The sequence below is a fragment of the Hemicordylus capensis genome, chromosome 2 (assembly GCF_027244095.1).
Source record: "Hemicordylus capensis ecotype Gifberg chromosome 2, rHemCap1.1.pri, whole genome shotgun sequence".
NCBI classification, from domain to species: domain Eukaryota; kingdom Metazoa; phylum Chordata; class Lepidosauria; order Squamata; family Cordylidae; genus Hemicordylus; species Hemicordylus capensis.
Window position 1 is genome coordinate 342584824 of NC_069658.1, and position 16819 is coordinate 342601642.

General features: G+C 43.4%; 1 protein-coding gene across 4 annotated transcripts in view; it reads right to left on the bottom strand.

Annotated features, from left to right (window-relative positions):
- Window positions 1–726: 726 nt before the first annotated feature.
- HMGXB3 (HMG-box containing 3) overlaps window positions 727–16819 on the bottom strand; it is a 67380-nt gene continuing 51287 nt past the window's right edge. For all 4 annotated transcript variants that reach the window (XM_053303783.1, XM_053303782.1, XM_053303780.1 and 1 more), the window contains 9 exons: window positions 13928–14229; window positions 11348–11475; window positions 10969–11100; window positions 9115–9299; window positions 8532–8751; window positions 5901–6034; window positions 4835–4951; window positions 3890–4099; window positions 727–2614 (listed from right to left, as the gene is read on the bottom strand). In XM_053303783.1, the coding sequence (XP_053159758.1) occupies window positions 2150–2614; window positions 3890–4099; window positions 4835–4951; window positions 5901–6034; window positions 8532–8751; window positions 9115–9299; window positions 10969–11100; window positions 11348–11475; window positions 13928–14229 (1893 nt within the window). In that variant the 3' untranslated portion in view covers window positions 727–2149. The remainder of the gene's footprint in view (window positions 2615–3889; window positions 4100–4834; window positions 4952–5900; window positions 6035–8531; window positions 8752–9114; window positions 9300–10968; window positions 11101–11347; window positions 11476–13927; window positions 14230–16819) is intronic.

Sequence of the window (16819 nt, forward strand, 5' to 3'; positions counted from 1 at the left end):
AATGGTTGGATAAGAAAAATAATGTCTTCTGCTATTTGTCTCTATGCGTGAGGTAATCCTACAAGGGTGTTGTAGTAAGAGGTAGCACATTTCTTAAGACCACTGCTTCCCTGTGCCCTTACAGTTACTGGTACTGTGCCATTAAATGAGGAAAATCTAGGAACAAGGCATGCCTTCTACCAGGCAGTGAAAGGAGGGGTGAGGTGATGAGGCAGCAGGACGTGGAAAGTTCATTCCAAGGAACAGCCAGCAAGAGAGGTGGGCTCCCTAGAGCTGATGCATTTCTGAGCTGCTCTGAGCCTCCCTCTCTATGGTTGTGGGAACCCAAGATTACAGAGGGCACCAAATTCTAACACCACAATGGGGCCAGCGGACCCACATTTGTAGCAGCCTAGCCAACTTGAAACCGAAGGTCCAAATAGAGGTTTTGAGGTACTAACGGAACTGCAGTTGGGACGGAAACCCATATTCAGACTGTCAGAAATGCTGACCTCAGGTACATTTAACACAGTTTGACATTATGTCCAAACTGAGCATAAAGCATTCCACTCTCATTTAACAGGATGTTTAAAATGAATTGAAAGTTAGTACAGACTTATGGCAAGACTCCCCAAAGTTTGACCCACATTTTTTGGTAACCAGGATATTCAGCAAGCAAAAGATGAATATTTCCAGTGGCTTTCAAAATCCTAAGGCTGCTAAACAAGGAAAGACATGCTAGCCAAAGAGTTTTAGTCCTCCAACACTGGAGGAGATAATTTATTAAAGTTTATCACTGACTGAAAAAGTGTCTTTAATAAATTAGCATTTTAAGCAGCAAATTATAAGCTTTGCTCAGAAACTCAATACGGTTTTTTTTTAAAACAACAAAGTCCACACAACAATCCTTCACAGAAGGGAGTTTTTAAATCCACACCACAAATCTGTCCACCCAATGAATAAACATAGTGGAAATCCTCCCCCACACGGCAGGATTTCCCATTTTCAGCTGCAGCAGAACACAGTTCTCAGATGTATGGATAGCCAAGAGTGAAAGGGAATCAGTGGCAAATGCAAAGAGTTTACATACCATGGTTCATCATATTATGTGGGAAAGAACAATGCTGGTCTCCTCAGAACAAAGTGCCGACTACAATACAAATCTCAACCAAGTCAGCTCTATAATGCTGGAATTGGGAATAGTGTAGTGGTTTGCCAAATGCCCATACAAGCAAGCATTATGCAGTTTCCCTGACATGTTTTAGTCAGAGAAATAATTAGAAAAGCATCTCTTGTCAGATTGTGTTCACTGAACCCAACTAATCTTCCACAAATACTCTTTGCAGCATACAAATAGACAATCATTTATTAAGTCCATGGGTGAGATGTAAAGTAAAGTGCCCGAAAAGAGTGATTGCAGAGGTTTGAGGATCCTCTCCTGATCAATAGCTGAGTTGCCTGAAAATCCCTTAAGAGCCTTTGTAAAACTAGGCCACGATAATTACTACCTGCATTCCTTACCTTAATGCACATAGACATTATAGCTCACCCCAAATGCCAGCCACTAAATACATTTAGAAGCTTCTCAGGTTGAGGCAGAATTAGTTATAAGACTAGATCTGCTCTTCCCCTTTCAATATCGATGGGGGCCAAAAGATCAGCTTATCAGTTCGTCTTGTCAGAACAAAGCCCAGTAACAGCCCAAACGTTCTGACAGCCACCTACTCAGTTACTCTTCTGAGAGACTCCTAACACTTCCCTGCTCCCTTTTCTCCCCTTCTTTCCCCTTCGTATCCTAACACCCAGCAGTGTACACAGAAAAAATAGGTCAAGTGATCTTTTGTCAATCCATTTGCCTTCTCTAGCCTGCCCTTCTAAGCAGTCGGAAGCTGTCTCCTCTTCCTTATCTATGCTGGCTGGCTTAAGGATCCAAACAGCCCTTTGGGAAGGGGAACCTGCCCTTTCACAGCAAGGCTGCTTGCAGATCTCAAGGCCCAAAGGAGAAATCCAGAGTTTATGGAAGCACATGACTCTTTGGCCAATATAAGCTGTCACAGCCTTTCAGTACTGGAGTGCATCTGCATGAAAAACTTCCCGGGGTATCTGTAGAGGTCTTTGTGACAGCCTAGCTCTCTTCTCTAGCACTAGAAGATGACCCCCTCAGCGCAGGTTAAACAACACCATCCTCTCCTTGAATCTCCTCTTCTTCTGTTTCTGTTTTGATCTGTGCCACACCCAGACGGTACAGCGTATCCCGGATCACCACCTCACCAGGCTGGCAGCTCTGCACAATCTCATGAATCTGCCTGTTCACAATCTCTCGACTGGAGAGGAAATCCATCAGGCGATTGTAGAGGTAATAGTGAGTTGCATTGTCAAAGGTTATAGACCTCTGGCGGACATTACTGGTTTTGCTGTCATTGATGGCTGTAATGATGGCACCGTAGGGTTCTAGTTCCCAGCAGAGAGAGAGGGAATGGTGCTGAGCTGTTGGGTCACTCTGAGTGCTCTGCTCTGTCCCCGTGTGAACTACCCGGCGGGATGGCGATTTGGTGACTGGGTGCTGAACAGAATGTTCAGCACTGGTCATATCCACATTGTAGTGCCTGTCGAGAAGTTCTGGGCAGGACACATACTGGAGAGAGAGAAAGGAAAAAAATGACTTTCAAAACAGAAGATTTCTTTTTGTACTTTCCTCCTCCAGAACTTTCTAAACAAGAAGAAAAAGCTTGTAACAAGAGTCAGCAGAGTACACTGGATTTGAATCTGGGTTCAAAACCTTAATTAGTCAAAGACTCTTTGGGTAAACCATAAAACTCTCCTATGCACAGTTCTTCATCTGTAAATGAAATAGCAGCTGATTTTTTCACAGGAAGAATGTTTATGGACTGTGTATGGACCTGAATGAGCATCAAGATAGGATGAATTAGTGATATAAACAAAATACTTACCCTGAGCATTTGGAATTAGACATATGAAATAATATTTACACAAAAAGTATTTTATATTATTGCTGGCGGAGGAGAATGGGAACCCCAGATTATTATTTGGAGAAGCAGGTATTATAATAATGTTCCTCAAAAGTATTCTTCTGTAGAAGAACATGAATATCAGGCTGTCTTTACCATCCTTGTCAAAAGCTTCTAAAAACTGAGTATATCAATATAGGCCCTCTGATTCTTCACATAACTAACACACAGACATGCCTGCCTCTAAACTAAGAGCTGTGTGCAGGAAACATTTCTGCACATGTGGGTGTGGGTGTGCACATGCACGCGTGATTTTGGTGATACCCCCTTTCAACAACAACTGCCTGTGCCTCCCAAAAATGTGTTCCCAAGAGTCCCGCAACCCTCAGGAATGTGATTTTGGGAGGAATAGGTGGCTGCAGAGGGAGTGGGCTAAATAACTGAAAATCACTCCTCCCCTGTTTGCACATACAGAAGCATTCCCCATCGTAATCAGGATACAGGCCATGGACTTTTGAAACACAGTAGATAGCATCATCACCTACTGAAGCATGCTCCTCATTGCAATACTGTGAGCTGGACAAATGGGAGGCAGCACTAAAGAACTAAAGAGCACTAAAAAAAGCCTGCAGAGTATTTATTATAAGTAATGCATTTATTTATTTTTAGTTAAGTTGCTTTCAAATGGTACATTAACAAACTTACTGTAGACAAAAGAATGATCTGAAATATGACACAGGCCTTATAAAACAGTAAGCTGCAATTCAGGCTATCAGAGACCTTTCCCCCTTCTTCTTCTAAAAAACAAAGAAACCACACACTCAAACATTAGGGGATCCTCCCACTTACAACCTTCTTTTAAATGCCATCTCTTCAAAAGACAATCGATCACCAATGTTACCATTACTTTGAAAACAGTGCAGTAGTGTAAGGCAACTAACCCTTAAAGGCTCCATGGGGTCAGAGAAGCAACCCTGGTTCCTCCCCCACATCTGAGCAGTCAAATCAGGATAGCAGATATCAGCACACAATGCCACAGAAGTGGCCAAGTCCACCACATAGACTGGTGGCCAGTGGCGCGATGAGGCTAGAAGGTCCACATGGTCCCGGGGACTTTCCCCTCTCACAATATATTTTGAGCCACACATGACCTGGGAAGATAAAAAGGGTTTACAGGTTTGGTGCAACACACACTGGAAGAAAGGGAAGCAGCCAGGAATTCAAGGCAACCCCATCTCTCAGCTTCCATCCTAAACTGTTCAGAACAGTCCAACAAAATCTTCTCCCCAGGCAAGCCAACTGAAAGAGGAAGATTCACCATCAAGTCCCTTCTGCATTGGCAATCAATAGAGAACACAAGATATTCTAACACTGCAATCTATCCCACTGACCTTGGGAAATGAGGGACAGGAACTGCTGTGAATGGGCCAAGGCAGACTCGTTTCTTGACTCTGAGCCTGAAAGAACAGCACCCTGCCAGCCACCTCCTATATAAAAGCACTTCCAGTCATGTGAAAAAGCAAACTATCTACAGCACATTCACAGAATACAACAATCAAGTCCTTCAATTAAGTTTGTATATGCTTCTCTTCACTAAGTTGAGTCTCATTTACTGCTGTATATTATCACCACCACTATCACCACACAACTGTGTTTGTTATCCAGCCCATAACAAATTGTTCTCTGGGCGGCTCACAAAAAAGCATTAACACATAAAATAAAAATATATAACACATCAAATCATAGACCAAAAGGGCGGGGGCGGGGGGGGCGGGGTGGGGGAGAAAATACAAAATACAAGACAAGACAATGTTAAAGCACTTCTTAAATCAGTTTAAAATCTACCATGGAGTGGAACACCAATGTACATGTTTAATCCTTCCCACCTGGTGTGGACACGTTTTGTAGATTTTCCCTCCAGTGAAGTGTGCAGGAGGCTGACTGATTGGTGTCCCATTCTGTACAAAATCATACAAAGCCAAAAGGGAAAGACAGAGCTGCTCCTAGGAAAAATACCATGCAGAAAAATTAGCATGTCAATTCAGTGAAAAAGCCTTAAGCATACTGGCTTATATCCAAACTAAGGGCTGTGTGCAGGGAACACGTATGCTTGTGCGCAAGGAGAGGAAAGGCAATTCCCTCTTCGCTCTGCAGCAGTGCCTTCTGAAAATACATTTAAGGATTCTGGGACCTCCAGGGACATGTTTTTGGAGAACACGGGTGGCTATAAAGGGAATCGTCAAAAATGCCCCCACCCGCCATGTACAAGTGTTCCCCACATGGAAGTCTTAGTTTGTATGTAGACCATTGTAAAATAGCCCATTCTTCCAGACAAAGCCAAGGAGAATGATACAGCTAGATATATCGAAATACTAATCCTCTGTCACAGAGAAGCTAGCCAAACAAAATATGGCACTCTTCTAGTTTATATGTAGGTCAATGGGAAAAGGCCAATCTTTCACATTTCACAAGTTTTGGAAGTGGACAAACAGCTCCTCCCTCCCATATTTTTGAAAGCAATTTTCTTACATAGATTTCACACCAGAGGAGTTTTCAACTTAGGAATGTATACATAAAAAATCTAAAATATTTCAGAGACAAAGCAGTTATTTCCACTCAAAAATTCTAATTTGTTTTTCAAATTAACTTCTGAGTTGCTCCAACAAATGTAAACATTAAATCACATAATCAAATATGTTTGTGGCAGTGCTCTCAGCTCACACCACTGAGAGCTTTTAACAAAAGCATCACATCTTAAGATCCCAGAACCATAAGTTCTTACCAAATGTCTGCTTTCCTGAAGCTTAAAAAACTTGTTTTTAATCCTCTTCCATTTCTGTTTTCCAAATATACTGACTGATGCAGAAGTATGCCAAGGCATACTTTCTCATGAAAGCTGTGCCCTCTTCAAAACCTAGGAATTCCCATGTGCTTACTAAAAAGCTCCATTACCTTCGATTCTCCTGCCTCCCAGGGAATGCTGCACTGAGACAAAAAATTCTGTAGTTCTTCATCACTGTAAGAACCAATCTGTTCCATTTTACAGGTTTCCTCTTGAATCAGCCTCACTAGAACACTTGGGTTGCCTAAATAGCAAGAAATCATTTTCACTAGCCAAAGATAAAAGAGAATGTCACCAAGTCAATTCTGAAAGTGAGGAAACAGCCCTTGTCTCACACCAGAATATCATAGTTAAGACATCTGATAAACTACATTCTGAATTCATAATGAAAAATTTACACAGCTTAGGAGAGAAATCTGAACTACAGTGAGGGAAATAAGTATTTGATCCCCTGCTGATTTTGTCTGTTTGCCCTCTGACACAGAAATGACCAGGCTATAATTGGAATGGTAGGTTTATTGTAGCTGTGAGAGACAGAATAACAACAAACAAACCCTCAAAAGCCCAGTGCCCAAAAGTCAGTGATGGATTTGCATTGTAGTGAGGGAAATAAGTATTCGATCCCCTATCAACCAGCAAGATTTCAGGCTCCCAGGTGTCTTTTCACTATATGCAGGTAACGAGCTGAGATGAGGAACACCCTCTGTAGGGGAGTGCTCCTAATCCCAGCTTGTTACAGTACCTGTATAAAAGACACCTGTCCATAGAAACAAGCAGTCACTCAGCTTCCAAACTCACCACCATGCCCAAGACCAAAGAGCTGTCGAAGGATGTCATGGACAAGGTTGTAGACCTGCACAAGGCTGGACTGGGCTACAAGACTATCGCCAAGCAGCTTAGTGAGAAGGTGACTACAGTTGGCACGATAACTCGCAAATGGAAGAAACACAAAATAACTGTCAATCTCCCTCGGTCTGGGGCTCCATGCAAGATCTCACCTCGTGGAGTTGCAATGATCATGAGAACGGTGACAAAGCAGCCCAGAACTACACGGGGGGAACTTGTCAATGATCTCAGGGCAGCTGGAACCATAGTCACCAAGAAAACAATTGGTAACACACTACGCCGTGAAGGACTGAAATCTTGCAGTGCCCACAAGGTCCCCCTGCTCAAGGCAGCACATGTACAGGCCCCGTCTGCAGTTTGCCAATGCACATCTGAATGATCCAGAGGAGAACTGGGCAAAAGTGTTGTGGTCAGATGAGACCAAAATCGAGCTCTTTGGCATCAACTCAACTCGCCGTGTGTGGAGGAGGAGGAATGCTGCCTATGAGCCCAAGAACACCATCCCCACTGTCAAACATGGAGGTGGACACATTATGCTTTGGGGGTGTTTTTCTGCTAAGGGGACAGGACACCTTCACCGCATCGAAGGGACGATGGACGGGACCATGTACCGTCAGATCTTGGGTGAGCACCTCCTTCCCTCAGCCAGGGCATTGAGAATGGGTCGTGGATGGGTATTCCAGCATGACAATGACCCAAAACACACAGCCAAGGCAACAAAGGAGTGGCTCAAGAAGAAGCACATGAAGGTCCTGGAGTGGCCCAGCCAGTCTCCAGACCTTAATCCCATAGAAAATCTGTGGAGGGAGCTGAAGGTTCGGGTTGCCAAACATCAGCCTCGAAACCTTTCTGACTTGGAGAGGATCTGCAAAGAGGAGTGGGACAACATCCCTCCTGGGTTGTGTGCAAACCTGGTGGCCAACTACAAGAAACGTCTGACCTCTGTGATTGCCAACAAGGGTTTTGCCACCAAGTACTAAGACATCTTTTGTGAAGGGATCAAATACTTATTTCCCTCACTACAATGCAAATCCATCGCTGACTTTTGGGCACTGGGCTTTTGAGGGTTTGTTTGTTGTTATTCTGTCTCTCACAGCTACAATAAACCTACCATTCCAATTATAGCCTGGTTATTTCTGTGTCAGAGGGCAAACAGACAAAATCAGCAGGGGATCAAATACTTATTTCCCTCACTGTATATCAATCTGCCAGGGACCAGAACACAAGGGCTGCTTCTGTGAGCTAGCAACTTCTAATCTAGCCCCCAAGTCATCTACAGCTAGACTCCGATAAACACCTTCACCCAATATATTAAACCTTTTGGCTTTAAATTGTAGGTCACTTTGGGAACCAGTCCTGGCTGAAAAGCGGGGTAAACAAACATACACACCCTAACAAGTAGCATTACAAGACATGGGGCAGATCACCAAGCCATCAAAAAACTTGCCCAAAGCATAATCCCCATGGCAGTGCTTTATAAAGAAGTTGTGGCATTTAAAATACTCCTTAGCCTTTGAGTTGCAAGTCACATAGAGGCTCTATGTATTGCCCAGTCACACAAAAGCTATGTATGTCGGCTTCAGGATGTCCCTGGCAGAGGTGGTGCTAGTGTGTATAGCCTCTATGTGACTGGCCAAAACATGGAATAAGGAGTATCTAAACATGACTGCTTCCATGTAGACTGCCACTGTATGAGTAAGAGCTTTTCAGCTATGCTCATGTAGGGCTGGCAACATCTAAACCAGCTCTTCGAGATTCGACTAGGCAGTGCAAATATGCTCATTAAAGTAAGGTGGTTAGTGCTTTCTCAATTCTTAGCACCATAAGGGATACTAATAACATTTCCTATGCAGCTGGATCTACTAGGCAACTGATTTTCTACAGAAACAAGTTACCTGGTATAACATGTGCATCAAGGTTCTTCTCTCTCTCTGTGTTGACCACCACAGTGCCCCTCATGAGTGGCGGGAAGAAGGGGGCTATGATAGAAGCATCAAATTTTGTGATAGGAATGCTGGAGGGGAATGCCACCTGTTCTATCACTTCCGTTTCCATGGTGGACCAGAAATCTTCTACATTTACTTCACTAGATGTCAAGAATTCTGGCCAGGTAAACTACAGGCGGGGGGGGGGGGGGGGGAGAAAATAAAACAATTTGTAAAATGTAATTCTTGAACAATTCTGCTTCCTGCTCAACCTTATAAACAGAAGTTGTTTCCTCTTTCTGCTTTGAAGTTTACATCTTTTTGATTTGCATCATCACTTAACAGATAAAGGAAGAAAGCCTACAGGGACTGGATCCATCAACTTCATGTAGTGGGTACTGAACCTTTTTTGTTTTTGTGCTTCCAGAATAGCAAATAAAGGTGTGAGTTAAATGCAGCTGACTACATATTAGAATGACAAATGCTCAAAGCATTATGAGCAGCAGAATACAACGTATAGCTGGAGGGTGTAATACATGCCTAGATAGTCTACCTCAATATTTTTCAGTGACAAAACATTCTCCACATTCCGCTGGGCGACTTCAACTTTGGGTGCAATGCCACAGACTCCACAGATCATATCATTGTAGTCCCGGACAGTGAGGCACTCGAAGGCCCAATAGCCATTGCACAGCAGCTCCTCCAGCTGACTCAACTCCTCACTGTTCAGGTTTCTCTCTGGGGCAGGGGGAGAAAAAGAACCACACACCTTTTAGTCACTCAAAAAGCCTCAGTCAACATTTGTCCCTAACACCTGTGGGGGAGTTACAAACCAAATCACTTAAAAACCTTTGGCTTTTCTATGGCTTCTGCAACTATGTCTCATCAGCAGAGTGTCACAGAAGTACTCCTTAAATTGCAGCATACGTCGATATCTGGTTTCAGCACTGTTCATGTACAACAGCGGATTTATGTCAATGCTGGAAGGGACAGAGCTGACAGGGACAGAACAGGCAGTGTGCTCTGTGTGTGTAGACACTATCCCAGGTTATCAAGTACTTTTCCTGGGTCACCTGCAACAATCCAATTGTTGGCTACATCATGTATCCCAGAGCATAGAAGTTGCCACCTAACCAGCAGAAACAACTGCAGGTGCTTTGATCACTATGTCTAGGTGGAAGCCCTGGCTGAGCTATGGGTAAGTCAGCAGAATTCAGAAATTTCACACTTTGCTCTTAGAATAGCAGAAGAAAAAGGACTCACTGATTCCATGAAGGCAACTTTATACTGTCAGTAGATCTCTATCCAAGGATGACAGACAATCTTATTGGGCAGGAACGCTGAAGACTCTAATCTCCTGCAGAACCTGGGACTCTTCTAGCCATACATGCCTCAAGTTCTATCCCAGAGCACTGAATGCTTTCAACAACAAGAGAGTAAAGCCATTCAATCCTAATCTTCCTGCTGTCAATACCAAGCCAATAGACCCTCTTGCCTCCTGTCTTGGTTGAATTCAGATTAGTCCTACTCTCCTCAAGCTGCCATCATTTTCTCAAGAAGAAATATAGAACATGTATGAAGTTCCCTTATACAGAATCAGACCCACTGGACCATTGAGCCCAGTGTTGTCCACTCTGATAAACAGTGGCTTTCCAGGATCTTTCGCAGAGGTCTTTCCTATCACCTGCTGCCCCCCCCTTTTTTTAAATGCTGGGAGAGTGAACCTGGGACCATCTGCATGAAAAACATGTGCTCTTCCAGCATGCGGCCACTCGTTTGATATTAAAACAGTGGCAAAAATAATGTTTCAGTAGAAGATGCTGGATAGGTACCTAAATGAAGAGGGAATGGATTATTCAGGAAAGCATCACAGGGGCACAGGAAGCCACCATGGACCAAACCAGACCATTGGCCCATCTAGCTCAGTATTGTCTACCCAGACTGGGAGTGGCTTCTCCAAGGCTGCAGGCAGGAGACTCTCCCAGCCCTATCTGGAGATGCCAGGGAGGGAACTTGGAACCTTCTGCATGCAAGTATGCAGATGCTCTTCTCAGAGCAGCTCCATCCCCTGAGGGGAATATCTTACAGTGGTCTCCCATTCATATGCAACCATATGAATTTTGCAGATGATGCTTAACAAAGGGGACAAAGTCATGCTTGCTACCAGAAGACCAGCTCTCCAGATAATAACAGATGAATTAAGATACTAATAAGGCCAGTTGGAAAGATCAATTAATGCCACTCAAAGCAAAAAAATTATTGCAAGTGAAACCCCAAAGGGCCTTTTTTTAAATAACAGAAACTCCGGCCCAACCACATTCCGCAAGCTCTAACTGCTAAGATGTCTGCACATTTTCTGAGGACTGATCACAGCAGTTTCAATGGAAGGAGAGAGAAATCTTCGTACCAGTTTGTTCTTGCACAGATTCCAAGATGCTGCTGACTGCCACTTTAGGATCCTCACCAAGTTTAAGATGATTTCTTATCGTGAACAAAAGATCCAGACTCACCAGAAGCTTGTTTCCCACATTAAACAAGCCTGCAATTAAAACCCCAAAAGAGTTATAACTATGGATTTAGAAACATAGATATGGGTCAAAGGACAATTAGAAATGGAACTCAAGTCCCAAGTTTATCATCACATGAACCAGCTGTATGGGAAAGATGCAAAGGAAAAACCATAGCAGGAAAGTATATGGATTTCAAAATGTACTTATCACAATGCTGTACTTCTCCTTTTGAAGCCTAAGGCTCCTACAAACTTGTTTATGGATGCAATTTCTTACCTGTGTAGATATCATTGAAGCTATGGAGGGCCAAGCACTGCACATTCACACAGACCTTGAGCTGAGCAGTGACCAGCTGCAGCCGATTTGCTGTCAACAGCCAGCACTCTTGAGGGCCAGCAAGAGAACTGTAAGGATTGAGGGGAGATGGAGTTAAAAGTATACACTTACTGAACACTAGGTTAAGAAATGCAAGGAAGGTTTTAAAAAAACCAACACAAAAGTTTCTTATTTTTTAAAATTTTTAATTAAGACGACCAAAGGATTAATAAGGACCTTTGGTCTTTGGTTAATAAGGACCAAAGGATTTTCTGAAAGTAGATACTTTAACCCTTGCTGAAAATTCAGGCATGATATCTCCTTGAAACAGGAGAAACAATAAAAGTCACCTTCCATTTTGCTAAATAGGGTAATACAGTCAAAGGCAGTCTGTATCTTTCCTATCTCTCTTAGTACACCACCACATGATTTGGAATCCACAAGTGCAATGCTTACTCAGACTGTACTGCCCCTGCTATGAGAGAATAAGCATGGAGATCTTCTGAACCTCATTCTGTCAACTGGAAAAATTAAGATAACCAAATCACATTTATTTGCTCAAGACACAGAGAAGGGACAATAGCATCCAAATTTCAGGAGCAGTCGTGCGGGTAGAGAATAGAGATACAAATTAGGGCTGTGCAGTTGTGTTGGTCCAAGAGATATGTTGGGTCAACGTGCCCTCTGTTTGGCATTCTTGGAGGGAATTCTGCTACAGCAGCAGAGAGCTTCTGACAGTCAGAACCATCGGAAGCACACACACACACATCCAGCCCGTTGCCATGGTGGGATATCAGACATATCTGTCACACACACATACCAGCCCTGCTGCAGCCTTAGAAATAGCTAGCAAGCAAGCAAGCAAAGCAATGGATCCCAGAACCACTCATGCCACTCAAGGACCTAGAAAGAAATATAGAGGGGTAGGAGAAGTGTCTTTTAAATGGCAGCCACAGAAGGAAAGGTAGCTGCTCAAGTGCTCCCTTTGTAGCCAAGAGGATGTGATGCAGCCTGTCTATTGTCCCCAACCACTCCCAGGTAAAGGAGGGGGAGGTGGCGGCAGCGGCGGCAGCTGGGCAGGACAAGGTCCAACAAACATGTCAGATCTCTGATGCACAGAACAGTTGGGAGGGGCCAACATGACCACCGCCCCCGACAGTGCTGAAGATCAGGTGACAATTTCACCTAGATGTGCCTGAAGGACAACTTGAACTGTAGGGATCCATTTTAGGTAGCATGAGTCAAGAACTGACAATTAAGAGAGATCATTTGCTTTTAAGCTAAGTCAGCAGTTTGACTAGTTTGTTTATTATTATATCTTTACACCGCCCCAAACGTCCTTCTCTGGGTGCTTTACAGCAACATAAATAAAAACAGAACCTGAAAACCTTAAAACAATTTAAAACCACAAGTGTAGTTAAAAACTTGGGTGCATAAATGCCTCTCTGAAGAGAGAAAAACGCTGATTTTTTGACTGCTGTATAGAAGTTTCAATAGAAGCCAGTGAAAAGACCTTGACTAAGTTGTTGTTGGCAGAACATAAGCTACCATGAGAGGATCACAAGGTGCAGGTACGAAATATTCTTGACACATTGCTTGTAGTAACCTGAGCTTGCTTGTGTACCACAATGAGAAATTTGAGAACAAAAAAGGTCAGTATTTGAAAATGCCATGAATCACCATTACTCAAATACAGAACTTATTTTATTAACTGATATAAAGATGGCTTGCTTGCTATGGGAGAATTCAACCAATGGAAGGCCTGAAAAGTTAAGTAATTTGACTGAGGTGTAAAAGCTGGAGCCTGGTATGTTGAGGTATCATTTTGGAAGAACTTTGGGGTCTTTGGGCTTTTGTTTGTTCTTTGCCTTTTTTATTTAGTTTTTATTTTAGTTTCAGGATGAAGGAAAATGTCTTTGAGGGGATCTCTCTCCACCTTTCCTTGCTTTCCCCTTTTTAGCCAAACTTTGATTTAACTGCATAGTTGTACGAAGCTTATCATGTTGTATTGAAAATGTTTCTATGTTTCTTTTTCATGCATACATCAAAGTTTCTCAGTTTAATTTTTCCTTATTTTCTCCATTTTTCCTTATTTGTCCATTGCCTGGACAAACCACTTTTATTAGTTTCAGCAAAACCAGCGAATTGGTATTCTGTGAAATGGTGTATGCAAGTTCTCCCATCAGTTTAGCCCACTGGGGCAAACAAAGGACTCTATTTTCAAGTGCGACTGACAGGTTCAGTTGGAACCCAACATTTTGAACCATGCACAGGCCTAAAGCAAATACAAAGTGATGAAGCATATTAAAGAAAACAGTCGATATCAGTTCCTGACAGATTACTTTTTACAAGTAATACATTTGACAATACATTTTTTCACCATCAGAAATGACTAAAATGCATATGCTACAACCATCTCTTTTTAAGATTCTAAAAGCACGGAGTTGTCTTGGGAGTACGGAATATTTTACAAAATTGCAAAGCAGCATTATTTTAGAGGAACAGGAATCAATATCATTCCTTAAAGTGAAGAAAACTTACTTGGGTCCCCCTTTGAATAAAGTGCTGCTACAAAGAAGGCACTGTGATGATGGAAACTCATAATAGTTTGACCAAGAAGTCTGCTCAATGGTGACCGTCTCCTCATTCATGTTGGACAGGATGAGCCGTGAGCTGTTGAGTTCATGAATCAGTGCAAAGACATCAGCCAGCTCAGATTCATTCTCTGGGATCTGTATTACTTTACGTAGAAGCTGCAGAGTGGACTGACGTTGAATCTCTTTTTGGGATTGGATTAGAGGCTCATTGGTGTTCAACACATCTGTGGGGCTAGAAGTGACTTCCTACAAGAAATGTTGCACTTTGATTATCTGTCCACATACTTGTAGACTCAAATTTGAAGCATCACAGTGATCTTGCTATTTGGAAAGTAACTTTTCTTTGCTATTCTGCCCCAAACAGTAATTTGGCAGTGTGTTCGAGGATGCTTTGAGCCCCAGTTCATACATTCAAGCTGGGGACAGTGCCACAATAGTATGGTGGAAGAGCAACAAAATCCTTCCTCTCAACCATACAGATTGTACAATCTGCCTCTTTTTGTTTTGAATGGAAAGATCAGATGAAATGTGCAATCAGAAGCTCATGTGGAGGTATCAGTTCATACTGCAGGCCATATGTGTGGAAGGCAGCAACTAAAGTCACCCCAAAAGCCCCTGCTCCTGCATCATCATCCTTACCTTAACCTAGGAATAGGATAGAACTGATAACACCAAAATTTAGATCCAGCTGTGCCATAACTCACTTCTCTGGAATTAGTTTAGTACATCAGACTAAATCGTTTCAGCAAAATGGCTTATAAAAAGCAGCATTCAGAACTTCAACAGTCCCACAAATATTTAAATGCCAAATGTGTAAATCTGCTTCGACTATTCCCTGCTACCCTCCCAAGCTAAATGCAGTCCATCCCAGCTGGGAGGACAGGGAGGCAGCTGCATTAGCATACTTTCTTGCCAGTGTGATTTGGCCACAGGAAAGTAGGAATCACAACACTCTGGTAATATTTAAATCAAGCCCAAGAAGCTGCATGGAAGGAATGTTAATGGTCAAGAGAAAGCATGGTCTGAGAAGTGCATTGTACCACTCTAAATTCAGTGTGCTTCTCACAGTACAGTCAATACAGTCATAAGCATCAAGAGATTGGAAAAGTTAACACTAGAGGGCTCTGCAAGTCAGCATAACAAAACAGAACACACAATTGTCTTAAACTCCACTCCTGGCTTAGATAGGGCCAGTCCAGATGTAATCCAGAGCCAGGATTCAATCGTAACTTCATGCAACTGCCCTAACCTCAGGTGTCTATACTCTCCCCTCCCTTTCATGTGCAAGGGCAGGAGCGAGTCTACTTCTGATCCTGGCTTAGAACAATCCAGGATCTCTCATTATGTTCTAAATCATGCGATCCTGTCCTAGCCAGAATTTTAAAATAAACCAGGATTAGAAGCTGAAATACAGTCTTTTGAGAATACATTCTCCAGATCCTGATTTCTATGTGTCTACCATATTCAAGAATGAGGGGCTAGCTGAGAGGCCGTCGACTCTTTTCCATCTGAATCTCCCTGGCCTGAAGCGGGAGATTTGCCAGGCTTGACTTGCCTCCTCTCTTCAGCCTTGATCAGCAGTGAAGACGTGCTGCTGGGAATTCCTTCTGCCAGCCTGCATCTGAGCCACTGTCCTGATTGCCCGGACAAGCTGCAGCTGTGGGAGCCAGTTTCCTCAGCCAAGCTCCAGAGTCACAGGAGAGATGGGGTGTTGGGGGTTGGCAGAAAAGGGCAGAGGAAAGCCAGAGGTGCAGCCGCCAGCACAACTACCTAACAGACTCCCTGAATTGATGGAGTTGGTCACTGAGCTGGTGTTGGAGTTGCCCAGGCTTTTGGTGTTGGATGATTTCAATGTCCACTTTGGGACTGGCTTGTCTGGTGCTGCTCAGGAGTTCACAGCGGCCATGGCAACTATGGGCCTATCCCAATTAGTCCTAGGACCTATGCATGTTGCTGGTCACATGCTGGATTGTGTGTGTGTGTGTGTGGGGGGGTGTTCCGTGGATGGGGTCTTCTGTAGTTTCCTCATTGTCACGAATAGTCCACTTTCTGGTTAAGGTTGGTCTCACAGTCATGTCTGACCACTACAGGGGTGGTGGGCCTATTAGAATGGTCCACCCAAGAAAGCTGTTGGATCCAGTAGGATTCTAAAGGGCCTTGTGAAGTTTTGGAGTTGGTTCTGCCAGTTATTCTGGAGATGCCTTGTTGGAGACCTGGAACAGGGAACTTACCAGGGCAGTAGACATGATCACTCCTAAGCGTCCTCTCCAACCCACTTCAAAATTAGCTCCATGATATATGGAAGAGAGAAGGGAGCTGAAGTGGCAAGGCAGATGAGTGGAGTGCAAATGGAGGACGACTCATCTTGAATTCAATAAGACTACAGCATAGAGCCCCTACAGCATAGAGCCCATCTATGCTGTGGCAATACGTGCAGCAAGGAAGCTATTTTATTCTGCATGTATTGCGTCTGTAAGTTCTTGTCCAGAAGAGCTATTCTGGATTGTTAGGGGGTTAACTCAAATCCCTTCTGTTTCAAATATGTTTCCGGAACACATCCAATGAGTTCTTTGCAAATAAAATCTCTCACATTTGGACTGATCTGGGCTCCAGTATTTCTGCAGAGCCAGTTAGGAAGGTGTCTGGCAATCCCTCTTACAGGATTAGCTTGGATCAGTTTCACTTTGTGACTCCTGAAGATGTGGAGAAGCTGCTTGGAGCAGTATGGTTACCACCTGTTCTTTAGATCCTTGCCCAACATGGCTGATTTCATCTTGCAGGGAGGTTGTTGGAGCTAGCCTAGTTGATATCATTAATACCTCACTGAGGGGAGTGG